Raw genomic sequence first — 17,253 nt, 5'->3', positions numbered from 1 at the left:
CACTGGAGAACTAGGAAGCGTCCATGCGTTGCAGATAAGACAATAGGAGCCTCCGTGAAAGCAGAGGTTCATTTAGGACAGATTTGTCACTGCAGCTGCAAAGCTGCTTCTCAACTTAAATTGCCAAAAGCAGCTTAATCATTGGGTCAAAGGGGAAAGGGCCACGAGCTAAGCAACGCAGGCTTCTGCAGAGGCTGGTATGGGTTTCAACATGTTATTATTTTCTTAAAGCATCCCCATCACAACACAGTGAATACCACAATGTAACCTCCTTTGAACGTATATTGTTTAATGTGCCTTGACTGTTTGAACTGCCACTGGCACTGGTGCATTTCTGTATACAGAAAAAATGATGTGCAAATGCATCTGGATATGCAAAGTAATAATTTCAGGCTCATTTATGAGAAATTCTTCAAAGGCTATTCAGCTGAAAAGCATATAATAGGCCATTATCCATGAGTCAGAAATGAACAAATAAGAAAGGTTCGTGCTAAAGTTCAAATCTGACCGGGCTCTGAATGAAATAATTATTTGACATGCTATATACAAATATGTTAAATGAAATGAGGGGTGATGATAATGTTGCTTGAGAACAGGGTTCATCTGAATTTCAAGTATGTTAAAGGTCCAAGCATAAGTCTGTTTTGCCTTGGAGACTTGAGCAAACTAATTTATGTAGAAAAGCAAACAAGGCATGTATTTCTCTGTTTATTTCTATTCTATATGTATGTCCCCATCTTTAAATTATGCACCATTTCATGCTCTGTAGCATAAATCTAAACTGCCTTCTCTGTGAAATCATGATCTGAGTGGGTGTTCTACAGTAAACAGTGCCTTTACAGTAGACCGTCGCAGGGGCACAGAACGTCACACCAATACATGCTTTATTGCTGGAGTCTGTATTGTAACTGATACTCAATTGCACTGAAACAGAAAGATATTCATAGGCATATATCTGTTCTATCTGAAATCTAAAGGTTTCCAGCCAGTTCCATCTCTACAATCGCTGTTTTTTTGCTCTTCATCCTTTTTCCTGGCTCCAGTTCTCATCCACCCTCCCCAAAGTTTGCTCAATTCCCTCTAGGTTCAACGGCAGGGCACTAGGTCATGGTACTCGCTGGATTTTCACACTGTTCTCTCTACTGAACACCACATCAAGTTAATCAGGGTTAACAATTGTGGCGGTGCCTTGCTGAGCAGGGCTCCCATCGGCTTAGCGTGGCCTGGCTCTGGAGATACAGATGGGCTAGTAATCTCTCTCCTCTCAGGGCAGAGGGGACACAGCTGGACGGCTGAGTGCGGATGTGGGCTAGAACAAAATTAAGACAGTAACACGTGTTAGATAAAATTGGAGATAAAAATTTTGTGACTTTAAGATATGAAAATATCTCCTAAAAGCAGGTATGTAAAATCTGAGTAATGGGGTTACTGAACAGATAACAATCTCTATAATAATGTAAGCTAGCTTTCTAAATTTGAAATAAAACAAAATATTTCAGAACATAATAATAGGCAAAGACATTTTGTTCTCTCCCTGTTAGGCAGCTCCTTTTGTCCCCAAGGTATTTCATCTCTGTGCACTGGTGCTTTGCCAGCAAAAACAACTTTAAAGGTCCATTTACCAATGTCTCCCTTCAACAAATAAGCTAATTTATATTCCTCCAGAATAGAGCTGTCAACAAAATTAATTTAAAACTAAAATTTGCATGTGAGAACTTGAAATTCAATGACATGCATCCTGGAAATAAAAGTGAGGAGCACAGCGCTTCAATGGCAAGGCAACATTAACATTCTTTTCATAGATTGTGAAAACTCACCCCTCTCAAACGGTGCAAAATGTAACACAAGTATTCTTAATCCCACGTGTGCTACTTTATTCTCATCAGCCACATAGGTCAAGACTAGTGGGATGTCAGAGGTCAAAAAAGACCAAATCCAAAGTAAGTGTATGATGCTTTAAGATCAAAGAGAGGGGGGAGAATAAAAATCTCAGAACTGAGGATGACTGAAGCGTGACCTATTTGGCAAAACAGAACTCTCTGTGCAATAGCAGCTGGCTCCCTTGCACAACACATCCCTGGGTGCCCCCGCTATAGGCTACGCAGACTTAATTATTCATTCACTTAGAAGGAGCATCCCTGATAAAACCAGTGGGGAAGAAAAAGTCTGCCTGTCAGACGGCCCCGGGTGACGGATCTGGAGTTAAATCTTCTCCAGGAGTTCAATTTCAGACAGCAACTAAACACAACTCTACTCCTCGCATAACCTTTTGAACTAAAGAAGCGACTCTAAAGCCCAGCTCCGGCATGAGATTTTATGCGCATTTTACCCTTTGTTATGGAAGACTCTTGTCACAGCCCATCCTTTTTACCCACAACTCGAGCCCTTTCAAGCCGCTCACTTTTTTCCACAAACTGTCTTGCGTTTGCAACATCGCACCTCTTCGGAAGGACACATGTATTATTAAAACGGGATTCAAGTGCTATCCCTGCAGGGACACTCAGAGACTTTCACAGGTTTCTGTCAGTGCCATCATTTTGATTTAACTGTGGCTCCAACTTATTTTTTTTCACAAACATTAGGAATCTGTGACACCAGTGCACAAAGTCAATATTTCATGCACTTGGCAACTCAAAGGCTAAGTTTAAGCTTTAAAGCACTTCTCTTCATTTATTACCCATGTCACCTCGCTTCATGAAAGTCTTAAAATCTCGTCGAAGGTATTATTCTTGAAAGTCGTGTAAAGTGCAAGTGAAACGACAAGAAAAAGAAGATGTGGCGGGAAAGTGGATGGTGATACGGCGGTAATGCTTTGTCCGCTCTCACACATGTAAAATATGTATGCCAGGGTCTCGCAAGGCCCCCAGAGTCACAGAGCATCATCCCTACACCATCTTCACTCAGTTTGTGGATGTCGATTAGTGATCAAGCCTGTGGAATTGTACTAAGAACAACAACAAAAAAGAACAACACAGACAAAGTCCTACTAAACTTTACATGCCCTCGTTGCCCCAGTCAAGAAAATACAGTTCACCAAAAGTTCATGTGTCCATTATCATCTGTGAATTTGGTTATATGTCTGCGACTGGTAGTGAAAGAGGAGGAGCGGGCAAGCCAAATTTACCCCGACAATTGTTGATACGACACACGACGTGCTCTACACTTCTGACCCTGATATGCAGGGTCGTTGCTCGGTCAGTGTGCCGCTGCAGGCTAACTGTGTTTGGGGATTGTGTGTGTGGTGAGTGGAGTTGGAAAAAAAAAAGGATAACCCTAAAATATCTCTGTTACTGGCGCTGTGTCGTAACAGCCAGCCCCGCCCAACATCAAAATGGGTTCAACTAGAGTTCACAACATATGGCCACACCTCCTCGCCATCGCGTCATCAAGCAGAAGGCATGTCGTCATGAGCAAGGCCTCACCTACACGCTTGTTTCTTGGTTCTTCTTGTGCCAAGGTCACAGCGGCCCCCAGTGGGGTGACATTCGCGTCATATCAACAGTGTAAAATGTCCTGATTTAGAGCAAGTTTTGTCTTGAATGGACCAACAAAGAAGGCCTGCTATTAGTTTACAACAAAATGAATTTGTTTGCAGTAATTTTAAATAATTATTAAAAAGTAAATTAATAAATAAATACAAATATTTCATAAACTGCAAAATTCTACGGAAATATGAAGGCAACAAAAGAGTTGTGAAATATGTATTACAGTTTTCTCACTAAAACACACACACTCAAATTATAATACCAAAAATATGGACAGGAAGATGAATAATATCACCATTTTATTATCAGTTAATGTACATTTCTAAATATGTGCCTTCATTATAGGCACAGATTTAGGAATGACAAGGAAATAGGGTAAATGTCATATATATTTTACATTATTTTTTAAAACTATGTTACAAAACTATATGAATAATTTTTTATTTAACAATTACAAATTAAATGTACTGGTAAAATAATTTTATAGTATATTAAATGCACAAGAAAATAAATGGTGTGAAGAAAGTAGAATCTTAATGTACTATTTATTTTGTATTACATGACCTTCTAATCTCATGTCTTTTAATTTATTTTTGTTTCATTACAACTTATTTTTGGCATATGTGTATTTAATATTAGTTTTGATTTGTATATGTTTTTGTCTTTGTAATGGTGTGCCTTCTTGACCAGGACAACTATAAAAAAAACATTTTAATTTCAAGGGTAAATAAATAAATAAAATTGATACAAATGTTTAAATTTAAAAAAAGATTAATTTCATATGAACCTCAAATATTTTTTTATTAGTAGACTTATTTGTTCTGAAACCTGACAAGCTGAAATAAAAATGCAGATAAAATTATATTTTACGCAGTATTATTTAATCGGAAAGTCAATTTATAAAGAAGTCAAACAAGTAATATTCAATAGGTTTTTTACAGAATAATGTAATTTTAACAACCTCACAGATTTTTTTTTTTTTTTTTTAAAACAGTGCTTCCAATTAGAAATCAACTCAAGCATTTTCCACTAAACCATTAATTTGGGATACCAACACTGTTGGCTTCATTGCCTCCAAATGATGATGATGATGTAACCTACTAAAATTCAGTGAAACTGTTTAATTAAAATATAGAGATTAAACTACAAGATACTATTTTTAAAAAATCTTTCTTTGACTTTTAAACGATAGAAAACAAATGACCTTGACAAAATACTGTTATTGCAATTAATGTACATTTTAAATAATAGAAAACTAAATAAATATGTATATAAACATTATTTTCTTGTCATATACTATATTGCAAACATAAGTAATGTCTTATAAAACCAATTCTTTTGATCTACTCTCAAAATGACTGTGTGACTATACCCAAACTCATCACTTATTAGGAGAATTATAAACACAAGCTCACATAGTGAAGTTCATCTTTTTTATTTAAAGACAATGGTACAAATTAGGTCATGTACATTTTGCGAGGCAACAAAACAAAATAAATAAATAATGAAAAATAAATATGAAATAAAGAATACTCTGTTCATAACATCGCTTTGGTGAGTTTAGTGTAAAATGTGAAGAAATTATTACGAGACAAACAACATAAATGCTTGCAAAAAGTGTAGTGCCTGTTTTAGCACTGCCTTGTACCTAAAGCAACTCTAACAGTGCTGATGTTCATTAAAACACACACACACACACAAAAAAAAACCCAGCTTCTAACAGTGGACTCAACTCCTTGTGATCACATACCAGTCATGCAGCAATAAGAATGAAATATTTCAAAGACTAAGAGCGCCCACCAGTGTTGAAAATATATATGAAATCAGCATCATGATATTAGCAATGTGTACTTCGTAGTTCTTTCCAATGAAAAAAAGATTCTTTGTATTAGTTGTTGTAATTATTTCTGATTATTTAGTGTTTAATTATTGTCTCACTTACTGTGACATTTAAAAAAAACATATCGGCAATGTGTTTAAGCGCTTGTTAAATTAATAAATACAATATGAGAAGAATGTAAAACAGTGTCATCAAAAGCTGAATATTTCATTTGATCAACTGTAATTAAATTACTGTAAATTTAAAAAAATAAAAATAAAATAAAAATAAAGTTCTAAATCCTTCTGCTATTTCAGACAAAAGGGCCTGCCTTTAAAATCTCTGTACTGTACTGTTTTGGTATTAATAACATATTAATATTCTTTATCACAACAGAAGGTCAATAGGTCAAGGTATCATTATGTTTCAGTAGGAAACATTTAGACAGTGATATTTTTTCAGTTATAATTTTTTACAACAGATTTGAGATGAAATTGAAGCCTTTAAAGCTTTTATTTTTTTGAGTAATTACAGCGATTTTCATTTACAGTCCCCTGTCTTCAGAGGCACCACATAATTGTAAAAATTGTTGTAATCATAATTAAAATAAAAATCATCATTTTAGATTTTGGCCTTTCTATTCTTGAAGCCGATAAAGTCTACCCTTGTGAAGTCTTCCACTTACAGACTAGCCAGTCAATGACAGTGACACACGTGCGCTGATCTACCGCCAATGTCTTCTGTGGCTCACCAGTATCTTTATTTTCATATATCCATCATACTGTTGATTTCGCAAATCCTAATGTTGCTGTTATCTCTACAATAGAGTTGTTTTTGCAGCCTATACAACATTTATCTCTGTTGATTCCAAGTTCACATGCATAGTTCAAAATCCAAATGCTGCATTTGAAATCAACTTAGGAGCTTTTAACTGTTTAACTGATGCAAAAAATAATGAAAGAATAGTTTACACCTGTCCATGAAAAAGGTCAATTGAGCAAATTACCTTTAGTCCCCCGGAAAAAACAAAAAAGGGGGCAAAAGCTTAAGAAGCTGTAATTCCTAAACCCTAAAAACACCCTCAAAAAAATTCAGGGAGTCAGCAAATTAATCCCACAATGGTCACAAAACTTTAAACACCTTGAATAATGCAAATCATGTCAGTGCTTAATATATATTCATATATGTCCTCTGATGCAAATGTAAAACATTTGGAATATTCATCAAATTAACAGTTAGCATGATGTGTGATCACAGCACAGGTAGGATCCAACATGTACCAACATCCTACCTGTGCTGAAGCACAGGTAGGATGTTGGTACAAACCTCTTTATCCAACTCTTGCATGAACAGCAGAACTCTGTATATTTCCATAGGAAATATAGTGAACTAAACAGCATCAGATCAGCCTCTGCACAGACAAATCCAACCCCTACAGAATGAGCTTTGTGCTTCTGGTGCGTGACACTACTCTAAATGATGGTCTGCAGAAAGTGAGACTGATGAGGGACAGAAAGTACAGATCGTGAAGCTCACACTGTTCTTAAAAAGAGAGAGAGGGACAGAAGAAGACAGTATGTAAGACTTTTATTTACTTTCTAACATCTGATTACTATACTACCAAAGTGAATTGAAATTAATCGCATCAAGACATACATTATGGTTGTAAATAAAACTGTACCTCCTTCAACCACTTTTCCTCTAACAGCCACTTGCTAATTAAAGTTTTCCGAATTGTCCATTTGCTCCTGTGCAGCAGGTTCCACCAGTCGGCTGTATGAGTAGACCAGCATCATCTGCAATGGACAAAAAACGTTTGTTAAAGAAACGTTTATTCTCATGTTGAAGTGGAAGGTGACTGAGAGAAAGAGAAAGATTGTCTGTTAGTTGGTGTTGTGGCGTGGGTGTGGTCTCTGGCCGGGTGCAGAGGAGGGGTGACGCAGTGAGCTCCCGGGGCGGCGCAGGGGTGGGGTGAACAGGTGTGTTGGGATGTGAGTGTGATTATGTCTCTTTATATGTTGTCAGTGACAGGCAGAGGGGGAGTGTCTGTGTCCCAGTGAAAACAAAAACCACAGTGTAATCACATTCGAAAATAAAGTAGTGCTGTCATTACGTCCGTGTCCTGTCTATGCTTAACGGGTCCAACGCTACACGTGTCATTATCATTTAGCAGTTGCTAAGCTGAGTTCAATATTTAGTTCAATTCAATTTTTTTTATACAGCGCCAAATCACAACAGTCGCCTCAAGGCGCTTTACATTGTAAGTTAAAGACCCTACAATAATACATACTGAGAAAAACCCAACAATCATATGACCCCCTATGAGCAAGCACTTTGGCGACAGTGGGAAGGAAAAACTCCCTTTTAACAGGAAGAAACCTCCAGCAGAACCAGGCTCAGGGAGGTGCTGAGACCAGTTGGGATAAGAGAAGGAAGACAGGATAGAAGACATGCTGTGGAGGAGAGCCAGAGATTAATCACAAGTATGATTTAATGCACAGAGGTTGATTAACACATAGTGAGTGAGAAAGGTGACAGAAGAAGAAATACTCAATGCATCATGGGAATCCCCCAGCAGCATATTGCAGCATAACTAAGGGAGGGTTCAGGGTCACCTGATCCAGCCCTAACTATATTCTTTATCAAAAAGGAAAGTTTGAAGCCTAATCTTAAAAGTAGAGATAGTGTCTGTGTCCTGAATTGGACACAGACACGTCTGGAGTTTTACAGACGTGATTTGAAGCGGGAATGTTTCATTCGGGTTCATTTGGTAGTATCTGTAAAAGTTTAAATATTTTTAAGAACTGAACATTTGATGCTGTGATAACTGAGAAACTACATCGGATGTGTCAGGGAGGTAGAGCTCCACGTTTTTTGTTGGTTTTTTTTACAGAGAAAATAATGAAAGAAAGGTCTGTGAAGAACTGATGGAGTAAATTTGGTTGTTTTTGCCTTGTTTTGTCTTGTTTGCTTCTAAACATTTGGGTTTCATAACAAGTGAGCCTGTACTTCATTAAAAGGATATTGTTGTGCTTGCTTGTTAGCTAATCCAGTTGCTGCTGGCTAGACATGTCAACATGCATCTCCTTTTCTTAACATAAAACCTATTTTTAGGTTTTTATTTGTTCTAAACAGATACTCACTGATGAGAAACATCACTTTTTGACATAAAACAGAAATGCACATTTGCACACTTTGTGAGTCCCAATTTTAGAAACTGGTTTATTTTATACACATTAGTGCAAGAACAAAGGTTTGCGTAAAAAGGGAATGTGGTGATTAATCATTATGTTCTCAAGTAGGTAGCAATATTCATTCCTAACAAATGAAAAGTAGAGAGAAGTATTTAGGCAAAATAAAGCAATACAAAAGCACAAATGCGTATTATGTATTATTTTTATTTGTAATATTTTATGTAGGAAAAGAAGAGAAGTACATAACCTAAATCTACCCAAATGTACTATTTACACTGTATAAAGAAAATTTCAAAAGCAAAAATACTGCAAATGAGTTTTCATTTTATTTTTTCAGGTTATGCCCTCGATATAAATATGATTCCTCTCAGCCAACAAAGGTCCGTTTACACTTAACCTCTGACAGGATGCCTTATGGTTTTGTCATTGTAATTGTTGCTTACCGTTAGCAGGACCAGCAGTACAGTCATCATCCCCATCATGACATACATGTTCTCGGTAAGGCCTCCAGCCCATAGTGGGCCCAGAATGGTGGCTAGACCCCCCACTGAACGACGTATTCCCTGACTGAAACCTGTAAAATGCCCCACACAGCACAAAACACATCAAAGGGCTTACTTCTATGGTTATTATAAGGCCTTAAAATGTGCAGTCAGTTTCACTGATATACTAATTTTTTCCCTCGAAACGACCCCAGAACCCTGTCATGCCTTTGCTTGTCCAGTAGATGGTGCAGTTTCTCACCTTGTGTTTTCTCAGCTGTAATTTTGGAAAACAGAGAAACCTGCGCAACAGACACAAACGGCAAACCCAAAATCTGCAGAAATACCCCAATGATGAACTCTGTCAGCTGCCATGCAAAGCCACCTAGAGAAAACACAAAACGCCAAAAGAAGGAAAAAGGTGAATAATATATATGACACATTTCGAAGATGGATTTCAGGAAAGCTTTTTTAAGGATTAAATATTACATATGTGTAAAAAGAAAGCATTACTTTGACTGTGTCTCAGTGAGAGATCAAGGACCTAGTTCTATATGTGAAAATGCTCCGTCCAGATGAACAGCATTCATGAGAGTTAGATGCTAAAGCAAAAAAACAATCAAAAAAAATTATAATTTCAAGTTGAGTCTAACCTAGCGGCTTAGCCAAGAAGATGAGGCACCAGATACAGGAGATGTTGCACATGCACAGACCAATGGCGAGGATCACCCGTTCCGTCACATGGCGGCTCAGCCAGCGCACAAACAGGAAGCCGGCAATCACCACTACACCACCAAGAAAGTACATCACGCTGTTCTCCAGCTCCCCAAAGCTGAAATATTTCTGCGTCAGAGGGGTCACCATGGTCTGAGGACACAGCCCGTTAAATCCTTTAGTCTCATTATGTTTGTTGGCAAGATAAAACTTAGTTTGTATGCTCTCACAGGGTTTAAAATGATTTAAAAAAAAATCAAGAAATGATATACTGAAAACAGATCATTTAATTTGTATGAGAGTTTCAATCTGCACCTCCAGGGCTGTCTGATTGAAAAAGGTGACAAACTGGGCAGCCAGCAGCACAATCACCTCTTCTCTCAGGAACTCTGATACAAAGAAACCGAAACATGTAGACAAAACATGAAAACACTGGAAAGAGACATTGGTCAACAGCAAAGTCAGAAAGAAAGGGGACAAAAATCTATTTCATAACCAGGAAGTTCAGAAACAACAACAACAAACAAACTGTGCTACTTCACTTGTAAGAGATATATTTTGCACATTCCAAGGCTCATAAAACTAAGACGCTTTGTAGCAAGAAGGCAATCCAATCTGTTTAAGAAGAGGATAGAAGAAGAGATGAACAAACAGGCAAGGCACCCAGCAATAATCATGTGAATCACTGACCTCGAGATATGCTGAAATTCTTAAAGACACCTGAAGACTCTGCTGGTGAAACAGGAGAATGAGGTGAAGGATTCGGATTCAGCGTAGTGTTCCTGGGTGGACTGGAAGCCACAACAGAGCCGTAGGACCCCATCAGCTCCTGAGACACTATTAGGGGCTTTCCCTCTTCATCGCTCTCTTCTACGTCTTCCACAAGGCTTTTCTCATTCTCTTCCTCTTGGTTCTTTCGCATCATACTATCCCTGGCTTTCCTTTTCTCAACGGGTGGTAGGTCCACAGTCAGGAAAACAACCACGAATTGAAGGAGAATCCACAGCAGACACATAAACAGCTGCAAGGGAAGGATGAACAAGATCACTGCTCTCCACAGATGGCTGCAAAGAAATGCATAAAAAATGTAAAACACCTTATTATAATGCATACTGACATGTTATAAATCTTACCCCGGGTGCAGTGTATTTATTGATTACAAAAGGACCCAGGTGGAAATCACACAACCTCAGAAAGATGTTAAATGCTGGACCTGTGTTAAACAAAGGATACTACATGAACATTATCCACCTAAAACCATTAAGATTTATAATAACTAAACAATCTTTAATATTTGTCGCAAGAAAGCAAACAAGCACTGACCAATCACAAGTCCAGCCTGCCGACATGCCATGAAAGCAGCAAATACAGTGGCACGGTCCTCTGGGGCCGTGCTTCTGGTTAAGAAGCCAAAGATAGACGAGCTAACGCCTGCACCGATGCCTGGGAAACAAACAAACCAACTAAAAACCAAAAACATCAACTTTGGCTTCTCTTTTCCAGGTAATACTGTTTTTTGTAAAGTGGGAAAAAAGATAAGATATCATGTTTCACCAACAATGGAACAATGACCCAAAACACAGCTCCAAATAAGAACTGTGAACATGAACTATTTAGACAAGAAGGAAACAGTTGGCATTCTTGAAATTTCTCCAGATTACTCCAACAAAGTGACAGCAGTTATGCAACTATTATGTCCAACCTCGACAAAGTCTTAACAATGTCTCATATCCAGTTCATAACACACTCAGTTGCTGCAAACTCAGCAGTATATTTCACCAAACATACCTTAAGACTCAATTTAAAGTAGCTTGTAAACCGATCGCAGGTTGAACTTTGAAACACTATTAGTGACCTACAAGTTAAGGATTTATGAGTGTCAATGGAAACTATCACAAAGGCAGGGACTATATTTTGCAGTAAATAATGTATCCCAGTATTTTCTAATCACTGAAGTACTTTCAGTCTGAAACTTTTATAATCCAGTTTTTTAAACTGTTCTAAACTAACATGCTTTTCAGTATGACTAACATATTTGTAGTCATTAAATCCACAAAATGATTCTCAGTTCTACGTTTACTTATTATAGACTCACCTGCTACCAGTCTGCTTGACAGCAGAAGCCACTTTGAGTATCCCATCAAGTACATAAAATTACCTGTAAAAAAAGATAAAAAGTAAATATGGAATCGACTTAAACAATTGTCATAAGATTTGAATAAAAAAATATGTTTGGTTTCTTGTACAAAAGAAGTACCCAGTATAACTGGGGTTCAAACGTGAATCCTATTTGAAGGATTGCTGAGTGTTAGAAAATATGCAAGACCTGTGGACTCACCAACTATCTCAAAGATGTTGGCAAACAATATGATCTTCTTTGTTGATCGGGTTCTGTCGGACCAGTGGCCAAACAGTGGTCCAGACAGTAGGCCACTCAGACTGAATGCTGACAGGACCAATCCCAGAAAGTAAGGTGCTGCATCCAGAGTCTGCAAGAAACGCCATATTGTGGGCAAAATTACAGCTGTGGATAGAGAAGAGAGTTTGTTTTTTATTTTACTATTAAGAAATCATACATATTCGATTCATCACAGTCTGAAAACTAAAAGACAAAAGATGGATACAGCACGCTGTTATTGCTTACAGCTTTATTTATCACACAGGCAAAGGATAATGCTGACCAAATGTAATCCAAAATTCAATTACTGGGTCAGATGGCACACAATAAAGCACGCTCTCTGAGAATTCCAGAGAAAATTACTACTCAAATTTTTGTCGTTCAGGGATATGGCCCTGACAGACAACTGTGTGTGGAAGTGACAAAACTAAAAGCTCCAAAACTGAATGTTTCTTTTTCATAAACTTTAGGAATTTATCATTTATTTGTATATTTATATATTGCTCATTAGGAAAGAGCAAAACCTCTGTATCTGTAGATAATTCAATAATCTCTCTTTTTCATTGACCTTGTCTATAAACAGCCTCTATAGAGCACCACAGTGGAGTCAAATAAACAAGATTTGATTGAAGTACAGACTTAATTTAGTTCAAGGTATTAAAAAAAACCCACTGAATTAACTTTTTAACAATTACAGCCAATTTATGTACCTAATGTACCATTTTTAGATGCAAAAAGGTAAATAGAAACTGATTGACTGATAAGCAGTTTCACGGCCAGGTGAGGCCTGTACCCTCGTTACATCAGGACAAACTAAGCTGATAAAATAAAAATCTGGTTCATTCTTTAAAAGAATGAATGAATTGATTAGCTCAAAAAACACCAAAAAGGCCTGAAAGACCACAGAAGGGGAGGTAGGTCGGTGTTTGTTAAAGTCTACAATCAAGAGACACTTTCTGATTGTTAATACAAATACAAATGTACAACAAACCAGTGGTTATGTTCAAAAACAAGAAGGTCAGATTAGACTTTACCAGAAAACATTTAAAGGGGCCTACACATTTCTGAAAAAAAATGTCTTCTAACTTGTAATAGAATCATGGGAAGAAAAAAGATGGAGAAGGAGAGAAAGAGCTCAAGGTCCAAAGCATATGACATTATCTGTAAATCATGGTGGAGGCAATATTATAGCATGTGGAACTAGGTCAGTCGTGCTTACTGATGATGTGACTGCTGATAGAAGTAGCAGTAGCACATTCAGCAAAATGTCGCAAAACTGATTGGACAGCGGCTGACAGTGCAAATGGATAGTGAAACAAAGCATACTGCAATACCAAACCAAGAGCTTCTGAAGGGAAAGAAATGCCATATTCCTCAGTGGCCAAGTCAGTCATCTGATCTCACCCCAACAGAGCATGGTTGTACAAAACTGGAGGTAGAAAGATCCACAACAAGGCCTGTCAGAGCATCTTGAGGAAGGAAACACAGCGTTTTGTGATGTGTATGGTTTCTACACTCCAGGAAGCATTTTCATTCAAATATATGTATGATTACGTGATGTTAAAAATAATGTTTCTCTTCTCAATTAATCATTAGCCTTTGAAAACAGATGACTAAACATGGCTGTAATTCTTAAAAGGTTAATGAATTATTTTGGTAAAACCCTTGAATTAAAGTATGCACTTCAGTCACATCATGAATGTTTGATTTAAAATCCACTACAGTGGAGCAGAGACCAAAAACGTATTGACCTAATTGTGTAAAGCGATTTGCTTGATGCACAATGCTTTATAGCTGATACCTGGTTGGCTGGTCGGTTTTCCAGGCTCTTCACAACTACTCATCCGGTTAGTTAGCGGCATTCTTTGCTCACATTGGTGTAGTTGCTTTAATTATTTGTCCCAAATTTGAGAATTATTTACTCTACATGGCAGTTATTTCACATCAGCTATGTGTTAATTCACCCTTTTTGCAAGAGTTTAGTTAAGTTCATTGACTTTGATTTGTGGTTGCCACATTGCTCCTAACCTGTTCTTATGTATACACGTCTTAAAGGCGGACATTTTTAAACACATTTGGATTATGCAATGGTTTCACAAGGCACACCTGCATTCATGTCTGTTGTCAGTTGTTCTTTTGACTGTATTTTTAAAGTGACTGTTACCGAGTTGTGATAATGGCTTAAGCAATGTTTGCATAAAGACAGTGATGTCCAACCAGTTAAATTCAGTTTGATTTTTCTTTATATAGCACGAAATTTAAAAAACAAAACAGTCAACTCAATACACTTTATATTGCAGTAATAATACATAATGGAAAACCCTTAAAATCAGGTGACCCTGTATGAGCAAGCATAAAAACTTCCTTTTAACAAGAAGATTTCTCCAGAAGCATCAGCCTTAGGGAGGGGTGGCAAGGTGCCGAGACCAGTTGGGGGTGAGGGGAAGAAGACGTGCAGTTGAATATACAGTGTCAAACTGTAGTGTAGATGACCCTATTTTACATTACTCACTCTTAAATAAACACAGGTGGGTTGTACTGGAAATCTGCACTCTTAGATCTAAAACATTAATTCAACTACAAGTAAAACCACTCATGTTAAAAGATGAACCAACTGTGTTTTAAGTACTGTTCAGTTTCCTGTGATCAAGCAAACCTAGCTAGTGTTTCCCTTGAAAATTTGAAGTCCAAGTGTAAAATAACTGCTTAAGATTTTAGGTTAACTTAACCTTGTAACTCTTTGGGAGTTGCCCAATATTGTTGCAAAGTAAAACAAAAATCTTTTCTACCTGAGATTTTCCTTTAATCACTAATTTCCTTGTTTGTTTTCACTGTCACGTGGGGTGCTATCAAGCGCTCCAATCATGCTGGACTGAGTCACTTATATACATTTGGGTCACAGGTCCTCCCACGCTTAGCCTGGTTGTACTCAATGGTTCTGTGCTATGGTCTTATCAGGTGAAACACAGTTATTATTTCCACAGGAACAGTTTTCTTACACATTTTGCTAAGTCCTGTGCTTTGTTGGAGATTGTTCAAGTAGTTCAATTTTTAGGAACTAACTCATCAATGGAGGCTGACACACGTTGATCTTACTCACAGATCAGCCTGGGGTTCTCTCATTACTGCGCACACAAGGGAACATAAATGTACGGTGATGCAATGATATCGCAATATTTTTACACCACATAAAGATTTACACTGGTATTATCGCCTTACCTTTGAGTTTGCCCAATTCTACCTCAATCTTGCATCTGTGGATGCTGAATTTCCTATTTTCTGATTTACACTCGTCACCAGCAAATAGTGAAAACAATTTGCTGTTACAGAATCATAAAATTGAAACAAACCTTAAATTTGTACTTAATTTCACTTCATTTAAAGCTCACAATTGTATTGATTGAAGCCTGGATTTATAATCTATTCTTTTACAGTTTTCTGTGTGTGTCTTTATAACCGGTTAAGCTTATGGTACTTATAATGCAGTGTGTAACACAGAACAGATTTTTTTGTTTGTTAAATGCCAATGCGGTAAATAAACACAATGTAACATATTATTATTATTATCATCATCTCCACCTCTTATAATAATTAGATTTTTATATATTCTATGCAATACATATACATCTTATATATTGGGATACTTATAAACATTTATGTTATCACAAATGCGCTTTAAATGCACTGTAGAGATGACCTTCATTGAAAATGATTATGTGAAATGAATTATTTCCGATGTTTTTTCTTTTTAATGTTTATTATATTTGCATATTGTTAAATAGACTATAGTAAACATGATATGAAGGGGATATGAATATATATAAAATAAAGAAATGACCTATTTTTAAAAATCTTTTTTACTCTTTATACTCATGCGTCATTGCACCGGTGTTGTGCCACAGCGTTATAATTAAAACAGTCCATTTTGTCCACTTAAAATATCTTTATAGAACAGTTTTGTTGTACTTGTTACAATTTCTTTGTCATTGTCATCTACCCATGTTTACCCCAATAACAAGTCTTACCATATTCCACCCCGCTGAGAAGAAAAATAAGTCCAATGATGATATATGTCAGCTTCTTTTCCCGTCTGCTATCCATTACGCCTCACTGCTGAATTCTTCTCTCTGTAAGACTTTAAACATACATGTCCCTTCTCGTCTCCCTACCAAACACAGCCGACATAATCCCGAGAGCAGTGCTTCCAATTACAGAGAACAGCTGCAGAATGCTTCAAGAGCACACTGTTCCCACTACCTGAACAGCGTTTGCAAGGCTAATATCACTTATCACTACGCGTTATCTCATATCGTATGGAAAACTCGTGTTTTCGTCGTGAAAACACGAGTCCAGTCCATGCATATATAAAATGTCTGTAATTAAACCAGCCGGGTAAATGCTCCGCAATGATTGATGCTAGCCGTAGCTTACTAAACACTCGCCCTCAAACTGCCAAAAGCGAGGCAGAGGGGAAACAACCAATCACAGCAGCGCGCAGTTTAAAGCCATCCTACACAACTTCCGGTTGCCCGCACATTGACAGTCGCAACCGCTGAAACTTCAACTGCTTTCATAGATTGAATAATATACGCACACATTGGAGTATAAGGGTTTTTTTTCTTCTTCTTTCTGTTGCAAGACCATTTAACAAGATACACGATGGTAGTGCTGTGCGATATTGCAAATTTTGGTATCGATCTGATACAAAGAACTGCACTTCTTGTTTATACGTGCTTTATTAGACAAGCGTCACTATTGCAAAAAAATAAAACCTTTTGAACCCCTTGGACTGAATCTGGATATTCGCTAATGAGTGTGGATTCAATCATGCTGATTAATGCAGTTTAGGAGTAGGAGAGAGCATAGGCAGGGTGAAGTGGGTGGAGATGAGTGTCAGGGGTGATTTGTGACAGGAGGTTAGCAGCAAGGGTGAAAAAGAAGGTTTATAAGACGAGAGTGAGACCTGCTATGATGTATAATTTGGACAGTAAGACTAAACTAAAAACCCTAAACCTGGAGCTGGAAATGCTAAAATTTTCATAGAAAGTGGACAAGCTAGAAAATGAGTGTATCAGAGGGAGAGCTCACGTCAAGTGTTTTGGAGATAAAGTTGGAGAGACAAGGGATGATGATGAGGAATAGTGGATTTGTTGGACAAAGG

General features: G+C 37.4%; 1 protein-coding gene across 4 annotated transcripts; it reads right to left on the bottom strand.

Annotated features, from left to right (window-relative positions):
• Nucleotides 1–4,904: 4,904 nt before the first annotated feature.
• Nucleotides 4,905–16,547, bottom strand: mfsd8l1 (major facilitator superfamily domain containing 8-like 1). Of its 4 annotated transcripts, XR_014915314.1 has the most exons (13): nt 16,118–16,547; nt 12,033–12,218; nt 11,790–11,852; nt 11,018–11,137; nt 10,828–10,907; nt 10,385–10,715; nt 10,010–10,083; nt 9,634–9,847; nt 9,243–9,365; nt 8,942–9,072; nt 6,986–7,100; nt 6,644–6,846; nt 4,905–6,595 (listed from the first exon to the last, which is right to left on the bottom strand). XR_014915314.1 is itself a non-coding variant. In XM_085433210.1 (12 exons), exons 1-11 carry the CDS (start codon nt 16,191–16,193, stop codon nt 7,020–7,022), a joined length of 1,479 nt encoding a protein of 492 aa, XP_085289336.1. In that variant the 5' UTR covers nt 16,194–16,547; the 3' UTR covers nt 4,905–6,846; nt 6,986–7,019. The 4 variants fall into 4 exon arrangements, 3 of the variants coding, with proteins under 3 accessions (XP_085289336.1, XP_085289337.1, XP_085289338.1); XM_085433210.1 differs by having other exon boundaries at nt 4,905–6,846; XM_085433211.1 differs by having other exon boundaries at nt 4,905–6,841.
• Between the last annotated feature and the right edge of the window lie 706 nt (nt 16,548–17,253).

This window comes from Copadichromis virginalis, linkage group LG15 (genome assembly GCF_057382275.1).
Source record: "Copadichromis virginalis isolate Kocher_CV1m ecotype Utaka linkage group LG15, C_Virginalis_male_GT1.1, whole genome shotgun sequence".
Taxonomy (NCBI): domain Eukaryota; kingdom Metazoa; phylum Chordata; class Actinopteri; order Cichliformes; family Cichlidae; genus Copadichromis; species Copadichromis virginalis.
This window is presented reverse-complemented; position numbering and strand designations above follow the sequence as displayed.

Excerpts from the sequence above, each read along its gene's own strand:
- mfsd8l1 (XM_085433210.1), bottom strand. The coding sequence starts at position 16,193 with ATGGATAGCAGACGGGAAAAGAAGCTGACATATATCATCATTGGACTT. Across the intron at positions 11,853-12,032 it reads CAACATCTTTGAGATAGTTG|GTAATTTTATGTACTTGATG; the intron begins GTGAGTCCACAG and ends CTTTTTTTACAG. Across the intron at positions 7,101-8,941 it reads TACTGCTGGTCCTGCTAACG|ATGATGCTGGTCTACTCATA; the intron begins GTAAGCAACAAT and ends TGTCCATTGCAG.